The following is a 10,065-nucleotide window of genomic DNA, read 5'->3' as shown; positions in this document are numbered from 1 at the left end:
GCAGCACTAAGAAGCACGATGATCGGAGAGCGGGGATGGGGCCCCAGGGAGGCCAGAGGAGAGCAGAGAAAATGCAAAGGAAAGCTGGGAAGGCAGGAGAGGTAAGCAGGACAGGCTGGGTCTAGCTTCCTTCTGGGGCAGTGGAGGACCCTGATAAGGACAGTCCCTGGTGGAGGGCAGGGATCAGAGAGCAGAGGACAAAGGCAGAAAGTAAGGCCGGCTTGCAGGACCTGATCCTGAGAGGAGGTACTGACAGTGGACTGAGAAGCAGTCTGCTCTGGAAGATTCAGAACCAGCATGTGATGATGGAGCACAGAAGGCAGGCAAGACTGAAGGATACGTTCCACATTGCAACTCCAGAGACTGGGGAAGAGCAGTTCAGGGGTAGCAGTGGGAGAGGGAGATTGTGGCCAGAGAAAGCCATTGGAAGTGGAGCTACAGTTCAAGTAGTAGGGTTCATGCATGCCTTGAGTACAAAAGCTTAGGGACAGCACAGAGAGAGAAACGGAGGGAGGGTGGAGAGAGGAGAGAGAGTACTTTTAAGTTGTAGGGGGAAATGTGGAATCACTAGTAGATAAACAGCTAAAGTACCTCAGCTCCTCTGAGGCTAGCCTGAGATTCTAGGGCCATTCCCTTCTGGGGAGCAAATGAGCAGGTGTCACTGTCTGTGAGATTTGCATTGAGATCAAGGACCGAAAAAGAGGCTGGAGACACTAGAAAGCCACGGAGATTGAGAAGGCCAGGCCACGGAGAGAAACCCCAGCAACCAAAAACAATGGAAACTAAGGACTAAGTTTGTCAAGAAGTGCGAGTCCCTGCTCCAGCTGCTGAAAAGAGTCATGCGCAACCAGGGTCCCGAGAAACAATCAGGGCCAGACGAAGCCCCTGGGTGAATTAGGAAAAGGTGGCCTCCTTCTGCAGGTAATTTACTTCTATCAGAAAACTACTGTAACACACTGGTTTTATTAGAACAAAACACTTTGCTGCCATCTGTGGGAAAGTTATTATAATAAAGAATAAGCATATGATGTCTTAGATGTGGTGGCGATGCATGGCTGCTCTGGTTTTTGGTGACAGCCATAAAAACAGGTTTCAGAGAGAGAATGAAGTTCACCAGTGAGGTAACATATGACCAACTAAAGGTGGCTTGAACAGTCAGGGATTTATGACCTGCATCACAGACATATGGTGTAGAGGACATGTGGCTCGGTTCTCTCGCCAGAGTTTTTTCTTCAGCAATGATTAGCTCCTTGTCATTCATTCTACCATCCTTTTTGTGTTGACTTTTACGGTTTTGTATTGACTTTCTTCCCCAGCCTTGTCCCTTCAGGGTCACAAAGTGGTTGCCACAGTTCCAGTCATTATATTTTTCTCCACAAATTTAAGAAGCAAAAGATGACTATGAATCTCCTTCTGTGGTTTTGTTGAGGACAGATCCTTCTTAGAAATGTCTCAGTTCCATGCCATCCCCTCATCCAGTCTTAACATGTTGCATCCATATCTTCTTGACCAAGCCAGTGACATACCTCTTGTTAGACCAAGTCAGTCTCAGTACATGCTCCAGACCTGCCTCATACACAGTATTCCCTTGCCATCCACTCTCCAGTCTCCCCAAGTTTTGCATCATGACCTATAGAATCCCAGGGAACAGTTTCAAGCCCAGCCCACGTTTAGACTGAAGCCAAAGCTGGAAGAGGCAGAGCAAAGAGACAACACATGCCTGGATAGAGAGGAGAGAAGGCAGAGGCTGCTCACCTCAAAGTCTCCCCTTAGATCCTGACTGCTTCTACCTCCAAAAGACTATACCAGAAATGCTCGCACCCCACCTGCACCCCAACTTACCTACACACAGCCCCCTACAGTCACCCTTGTAGACACACATAGACCAATAGCCACTCTGGTTCAGGATGCTTTATACGGAAATACATACAAGCTGACACAAAAGGGGAGTTGGGGGAGGAGATGACAGTGAAGCTCCAAGGCAGCACCTCTGGAGTCTGTGTGAGTCCCTCCATCCACCTGCCTGGCAGGACCCTCAGTGGAAGGAGGAGCAGGCCAGTCCTGAGACCAGAGGGCAGCCGGCGCCCCCGTGGCCAGCGCGGGGAGGTCCTCAGCTGAAGGGTTTCACCAGCTTCATGGCAGCATAGTTCTAGGGGAGGAAGGAGGCGGGGCATGCGGTGATTCCTTCAGGGCAGGCACAGCCCAAGTGGTTATCCTGGGGCTGCAGGGGCTGAGCTGCAGGCAGGGGGCTGGGACAAGAGACTCAGGGCCCTTCCTCCCCCAGCCTGCAGCCAACCCTACCACCTCCTGCCCTGTTTCTAGATTGAACACTCCACCTACAGGTTCTGCGACCAATTAGGGGAACCTGCTCCCTTCTGGAATTGCTCACACCTGCCCATCTTGATCAGTGCTGCCTAGGTTGCTCCTAATTCAGCCCCTCACCCAGCCAGCGACCAAGGAGGTTGTAGTCACCCAGGGCCTAGCCAAGGGGAGCCTGCCCTGCCTGGTTTCAGGTATGAATGGCCAGGCCATGATCCTCCTCCCTCCACTCCCACATCCACATATGCACACCCAGGACCTATGCTCACCAAGCTCTTGTCCAGAGAAAGAGAATGAAAAATGAGAGAGAGAGAGAGACTTGGACTTGGGTTGGGGGGTGGGATACAGGCATAACCATGCTGTAGGCTAGCAACAGAGATGGTCCCCCTTGATCAAGCCCTGTCTGCTGTAGGACTGACAGGAACCTCTCCTCCCTCCCTGCTACTCCCTCCAAAACACCATGAAAACATACACAACACAACACAGGGCTCCTAATTGGGACAGCATGTTCCCCAGCGCCGGCCTGGGGAAGCCAACCCTGGAAACAAAGCCGGCCTCCTTCCTCGCCAAATCGCCTCCCGCCTCCCCATGCTGGCCCTGCTCCCAGCTGGCAGGGAGGGCAGAGCTGAGAGGAATCAGACAGGCTGCCCCTCTCGTCCACCCCCTCCCAGGGGAATGTCCAAAAGGGTAGGGGATGAGGCTGACTGGAGGGAAGCAGCTCCACCTGGGGCCCCTCTGCCCTGGATCTGGCTTGGGGCAGCTGGAAGAGACTCTCTACCTCTGCCTGAAAGGCAGGGGATGGGACTAGCCCCACCCTACAGGTGTGGGCCAGGCCAGGTAAGTGCATTACTTCAGTGGAAGGCAGCAGCATTCCCTCCCAGACTGTGATAAAGCAAATGAGCAAACAGTCTATAGCCTTAGGATCCGTCCCCAGCACGCCCAGGCTGAGAGAGGGAACTTCCGCAGGGTCAGCATTTAGAGGGAACAATTGCCAGACAACTGAAAGGAGGCCCAGAAAGCAGGGGAAGGACTCTGGCCAGGACTCCAGGGGGGCTATTCAGCCCCTGCCCACAGGACCCAGAGCTAAAGCTACCCCCAGGGAAGAAGAAGAAAGACCACAAGTAGGAAAGGACTGGAAATCTTCCCTTTTTCCAATTGGTTCACAGAGGCTCCTTCCCTAGGCCCTTGAAACCTAGGTCTGCCACCAAAGGACTCCACAGGATGAGGGGGCCCAGCTGGCTAGGGGCTGAGTCAGGTCTAGGTGCTTGGTGGTTGTGATGTTATACACTCTGCCTTCCCCAGGGCTCAGGAGGAGGCATCAGGAGAAGGACTGAACCACAGGTGTCTAGGACAGGTGAAGAATCAGTCACAGAAGACGGAAGCTGACACCATCCAGCCCTCTCTGAATGTACATGGGAAGGCCTTGCCTAGGTCATACAACAAGTCACAGCCAGCGTTCCTGAGTTCAAAGCTCTATCTTGCACAGGGTGTGAACTCCAACATTATGAGATCCAAGAATGGATCCTGCCTCAGGAGACTGGGGCCCAGGCCAGGACTCTGCATTCTAGAAGTTCCCTGGGGATGCTGATACTGCTGGGCCTCAAACTACACTGAGAAGAGTGGGAAACTGTCTGTCCTTCGATGCTAAGCCCCTCCCCCCTGTGCGGATGGAATGCTTCACTGCGAAGGGCAGTTGTTCTTATTCTCTGGTGTCAGTGCCTCCCAGGAGACCTAGAGTTATCTGGGGCACAAGCCCCATCATCACCCCCTGGTGCTTGGGGTTTTTACTGTGAAAATCAGCTTATCAAGGGAATGATGTCACCAATCTCTCTACTTTTATATAGCTTTGAAACGCTCTTGTTAGAACATTTGTTTTCATCGTTACGTGAAAATCCAGGTGTTAGACTGAAAATACACAGAACCCTTCAAGGGCCGAGAGCACCAGAGACCCTGGCGGACTGGAGTACCGTCATTTCATGGTCCCTGTTGAGCTGTGAAAGGCAGGGGACCACAGGCAGGGAACAAAGACCTGTGCTCCACTTCTCTAGACAGGGCCCCATGGAGCTGTGGCCCAACAGCTGTAGCTGGGGTGGCTCTGGAAACCCTGCTGGGCTCTTTACCAGGTGTCTCTTGGCTTCTTACCAAGTATGTACTATGCCAAGGAGTGGGTCTTGGCCAAACCCCTTTGGTTCTCCACAGTATGAATCTCCACCCTCTCCAGGCCCACCTAAGACTTAGCAAGTCTTGTCACCAAGACAGAGGGGCTGTCACCCCTCCGGTGCCAGCCACTTCCCTTCCTCCACCTCCCTCGGGAGACTCCCTAGACCTCCAGCCCCAGGAGTCTTGCTTCTTTAGACCCTTTTTTTTTGGGGGGGTGACAGTCCTAAGGCTTGAATTTAGGGACTGGGTGCTGCCCCTGAGCTTCTTTTGCTCAAAGCTAGGGCTCTACCATGTGAGCCACAGCTCCACTTCTGGCTTTTTTTTTTGGTGGCTAATTGGAGATAAGAGTCTCACAGGTTTTTCTGCCCAGGACGGCTGTGTGCCCGGCTCATTTCTCAACCCTTTGACTGCACATCTTCGGGGCTTACTAAAGATTGCTAGGTCACCTTGTCAAGGTCAAGAACTCTTTTCCCCGTGGACTACAGGTTCTAAGTGTTGAGTATTGTCTCCTTGCCAGAGTGTGGACTCTCAGAGTAGGATCAATATCTCCTCATCCCAGGGACTCCCCCAGAACAGGTTATGTCGCCATCAGACTGAAGAAGGCTCTTGAGAACAAGGAGGATGGGCTCCCCCATTAGACCACGAGTTCCCCCGGTCAGCCTCTGCCTCCCCAATCAGTCCTGCTCACCGGGAAGGCATAAACGAAGATACCCAGGAACAGCAGTAGGATGAAGAGAATGATGAAGAGGATGATGGCACACCGGAAGCGTCGCCACAGGATGAACTTCATTGTCTTGTATGGGGAGGTGAACCATAGGAAGGAGGTATCAGGACGCCTGAAAGTGACATCCCAGAGGTTGGTTAGTCTCCTTTCCAGGGCTGCTTTCTCCCAACCCTACTCTCAGCCTAGGGACAACAAATAGCCCCACTCCCCACATTGTGATCCCTCAAGGACCTTTCCAGCCTCCATGTCCCATGTGCTACTGCTAAACTCAGCTGTCTTGACCTGCGTCTCCAATCCCTAGAGGTTCTTCTGGGTGCCACTAGACTATGCTGCCCTCCTGGTCTTGCAGTGAAATCCTGTTCCAGTCATCCTCCCTTCCTGACTTTGGACTTAATCACAAGCTACACATGGGATCCTCAAGGCTGCCCTGTTAAGTGAACAATGTCACCCTGGGCATCCTATAGGCCAAGCCATCTGCCCAAACACACATAATTCTCAGGGGGGATGGAGAGAAAGGAGCTCATAAAAATAATTCTTACTCCCAGTCAAGAACTTCTAAGCCTTTTCCTTAGTCAGCACCACAATTCCATTAATAGCAGAACTTTGTGTCTCAATCGAGGCCAAGTTAACATCTGATTTCTCTTCCTGGGGTCTCAGGGCTTTCTCTTTTCTCTCCAGTTCCCAAAATTCTGGACTAGAACACCATGCTTCCGTGCCAGCCTCACGGCACATGGACAGCACTGTGATTACATTAAGCATGCCATAGTAGTAGGGTTGAGGGGCCCACCAAATATAGTCTTAAACCCCCAAATTATCTTTCCATGACTGTCCAAGGAACTGCAAAGAATGGTCCTCTGGCTTGGTTGGTCTATCACCCTAAAGGCCCTTGGTGTAATGAAGATAGGCAACAGTTTCTGCATTTCATAGACAACATTAAGGTCGAGAGGTCATTTGAAAGCCACCTTGGTAGCAGCACAGAAAGTATAGGTGACTGGGAAGACTGATCAGACTCCAGAGCAGGTGAGAGAACTTCTGCTTCCTGTCTCTGGGATTAGAATGACCTTACATAACTTGACTGAGATTGTTTCTTCATCTATAAAAGGAGGATAAGAATTACTCCTCAGGGAGGGCTCCCAAGCACAATGATACATCATATGCCCTATGACAGCATGTATGCCACAAAGCCAACAGGCATCCATTAAAGCCTGCTTGAAATAGCTGAGGAGCCCAGCACCTCCCAAAAGGGTGCCTATCGCCTGCTTCTCTCTGAGCCATGTGGGCCTTAGAGACTAGGGGCAGGAACTAACCTTGGATCCTCCAGTTTCGGATTCATATTGGGCTCATCCCGTCCCTGGCCAGCAGGCCGTTCTTCATGCTCGCTCTCTGCGACAATCTCCAAGGTCATTTCCAACTTTCCCTGTGGACATAACATGGTGAGGGCCTCTGCCCAGTAACCTGAAGAGAAGCCAGGCAAAGACAAACCTAAAAGCCATGTGACTATTATTTTTAAGATGTAGGATTGTCCTCATTCTGTATTCTTTACAGAATATTTAGAAATGACAGAAATGTCTAAAGAAGACCACCGCCCACACTTCCACAATGTGGAGAGCAGCCCTGCTATGTTTCTATCCATCACAGCTGAATGTATGAAATGTCATACTGGATATTTCATTCTATAGCTTGCTTTTTCATTTAGGAATATATTTCATTAGATAATTAGATATTCTTTCAAGTTATGTTTCTAATGACTGTAAAACGTTCATTCCATGGTTGGTTAGCCATAATTTACTTAGTAAACTACTTATTTAGGTTCATTTAGGTTGATTCCAATTCTTTGATATTATAAATAGTGCTACAATAAATATCCCAGAAGCTAAATTTTTAATTTTATCTGGTTATTTCTTTAGAAGAGAATTTAGAAGTAGGGGATAGAGTCCAAGGGCATAAAAAAATCTCGTTAAATCTCTCATTATATGTTACCAAATTGCCTCTCCACACAGTGAAACCACTAATGCTCCTTGCAGAAGTAAATGAGGTCTGTCTCTCTGCATCCTCACCCCACATGAATAGTTCTATTTTTTTTAATCTAATGTAATAGACCACAAAAAATCACCCTTAATTACTAGAGGGAATAACCCTCTTTTTCACATCTAATGGGCTTTTGTACTTCTGTGAATTATCTGTGTATGTCCTTTGCTTGTATTTTTTCTTTAGGGCATTAAGTATTTCTTATTAATCATTACAGTTCTTTATGGAATAAGAATATTTTATTTCAAGGGCCATTTTAGAATTGGCTGACTATATGCTATTTCTAGGAAAACACCCAAAAAAATAACTTCCTCTCCAGGCTGCTCTGGACTGAAGAAAGGAAGTTCCTCCAGTCTCTTAAGCAGACTTCTCAGCAAGAAGAAAATAGGCCTGAGAGTCCTCTTCAAATGGGAATGCAAAACCTCTGCCTAGACACTAGTAATCCCAGATCACAGGAGGACTCAGAATGGATCCCTAGCATTCCATTTAAATAGGCTCCTCCTTGGATGTGACCTCCTGAGAGAGGAAGGCTGGGAAGAGGGCATGGGGGAGAGAAAGAATGTCTTGGAAAGTCGGGAGAGGGAGAAGGGCAGAATAGTGCATGGGCATATGCCTGCTGAATGCCATAGAAGAAACTACCCAATGCCTTCTACCAGGCCTGGAGGGAGCTAACTTACCGCCAAGATCCTCTTTTCTCCCTCTTCTGCTACACAGGGCCACCAGCCCTTCACCGTCTTCTGCTCAAAAAGGGACACAAACCATTCTGGGTGGAAAGTGTCATCTAGCTGATCCAAGGAGCATTTCTCAGCCGTCTTGGCTGGCTTGGGCATGTGGTTGAGATCTAGCTGCAGGGAGCCTGTGACACAGAGGTGTTCTTTAGCCAAGGATGCCTTAATCACTGCCAGCCTGGGGGAGGTAGGTTCAACCCTGTGGCAGGCAGGTTCAAGAAAAACTTTCATCTCCTCAGCTTCTAGCCATGGCTTAGCTGTGGGTCAGGTTCAACAAAGTCACCATTTCCTGTTCTCTCCACACAGCTTCTCAGCCATCTACCCAGGCACTTTATGCCCATTTACTCACCATAATGACCTCCCTTAACGAAGTCACCCACCTACCTCTGTATACAAATGCACTCACACTTCCATTGTCCAGATACATCTAGCCACCAATTTTTTTTTCAGTTGTGGGGCCTGAACTCTGGGCCTGGGCGCTGTCCCTCAGCTCTTCAGCTTAAGGCTAGCACTCTACCACTTGAGCCACAGTGCCACTTCCAGCTTTTTCTGCTTATGTGGTGCTGAGGAATCGAACTCAGGACCATGCATGCAAGGCAAGCGCTCTACCACTGAGCCACCTTCTTAGCCCCTACCCACCAATTTTCTTTCTGTTTTATGTTTTTTTTATTAATATATACTAACACAAAGAAAGAGGATTTGTGATGACATTCCATACATGCATATAACATACTTAAATCATACTCATCTATACCCTCTAATTTTTAAGGTATTTTTATAATGATAGTATCTATCACAAAATTTATCATTTTAGCCATTTTTGAATGTACAATTCAATGGTACCAACTACAGTCACAATGTTTTCATTTAGTAACTCTAGCTATTAAACAACAGTCCTTACCACCTCTCCCCTCAGCCCCTGGAAACCTGTATCTTACTTTCTGACACTATGAATTTGCTTCTTATAAATATTTCATATAGGGAGGGGGGAGGCTGGGAAGGGATGGGAAGGGTAAACAAAGGAGGAGGCTGCAATGCTTGGTAAGAAATGTACGCATTATCCTGCCCATGCATGTAACCCCTCTGTACAGTATGTTCACAAATAAAATAAAATAAAATTAAAAATAAATAAATAAATAAATATTTCATATAAGTAGAATCAAATTTGTCTTCATGTATCCAGTTCATTTCACTCAGCATAAAGTTCATCCACAATGTATGTCAGCAATATTACTTTCATGGCTGAATTATCACATGTACATAGCACATTTTATCTATCCCTTCATGCGTTGATGGACACTTGAGTCCCCTGCCCCTTTTTCTCTGGGGCTTGAACTCAGGGCCTAGGTAGTATCCCTGAGTCTTTTTGTGCTCAGGGATAGCACCCTACCACTTGAGCCACAGAGGCATTTCTGGCTTTTTCTGCATAGATTATTGAAGATAACAGTCTCACAGACTTTCCTGCTGGGTCTGGCTTCAAACCACAATCCTCAGATCTCAACCTCCTGAGGTTGAGATAGGATATAAGCATGAGCCACACATGTCTGGCTAACTTGAGTCCCTTTTACTTCTTTTTTTTTTTTTCTGGCCCAGTCCTGGGGCCTGAACTCTGGGCCTGGGTGCTGTCCCTCAGCTCTTCAGCTCAAGGCTAGCACTCTACCACTTGAGCCACAGCACCACTTCCGGCTTTTTTTCTTTTTGCTTATGTGGTGCTAAGGAATCGAACCCAGGGCCTCATGCATGCAAGGTAAGCACTCTACCACTGAGCCACCTTCCCAGCCCCACCCCCCTTTTACTTCTAACTGTTGTGAATAATGCTGCAGTGGTTTTTAGTGATTTGGGATAGACACCTAAAAATACAGTTTCTGGGTAATATGTTAACTTTGTGTTCAACTTTTTGAGGAGTCATCAAGCTGTTTACCTCAATGGCTTCATCATTTTACAACCTCACCAATGATGCATATGTGTTTGAGTTTCACAACATCTTCACCAACACTTGTTATATTATTAGCATTGCTGTTCTGGTAGTTTGAAGAACTTCCTGTGACTCATTCATCAGTCTCTCCCATCTACCAACTTAGTCTTCCAAACCGTGATCGTTTTATA

General features: G+C 48.3%; 1 protein-coding gene across 1 annotated transcript in view; it reads right to left on the bottom strand.

The window, feature by feature from the left end:
* Positions 1-2,036: 2,036 nt before the first annotated feature.
* Dysf (dysferlin) overlaps positions 2,037-10,065 on the bottom strand; it is a 209,293-nt gene continuing 201,264 nt past the window's right edge. Inside the window, exons 53-56 of the mRNA XM_013035761.1 lie at positions 7,909-8,087; positions 6,511-6,620; positions 5,168-5,315; positions 2,037-2,149 (exon numbers count right to left, since the gene is read on the bottom strand). Coding sequence (XP_012891215.1) covers positions 2,111-2,149; positions 5,168-5,315; positions 6,511-6,620; positions 7,909-8,087 — 476 coding nt within the window. The 3' untranslated portion in view covers positions 2,037-2,110. The remainder of the gene's footprint in view (positions 2,150-5,167; positions 5,316-6,510; positions 6,621-7,908; positions 8,088-10,065) is intronic.

This window comes from Dipodomys ordii, unplaced genomic scaffold (assembly GCF_000151885.1).
Source record: "Dipodomys ordii isolate 6190 unplaced genomic scaffold, Dord_2.0 Scaffold220, whole genome shotgun sequence".
Lineage (NCBI taxonomy): Eukaryota > Metazoa > Chordata > Mammalia > Rodentia > Heteromyidae > Dipodomys > Dipodomys ordii.
The sequence above is the reverse complement of the archived record's forward strand: the minus strand, read 5'-3'. Positions and strand labels throughout refer to the sequence as shown.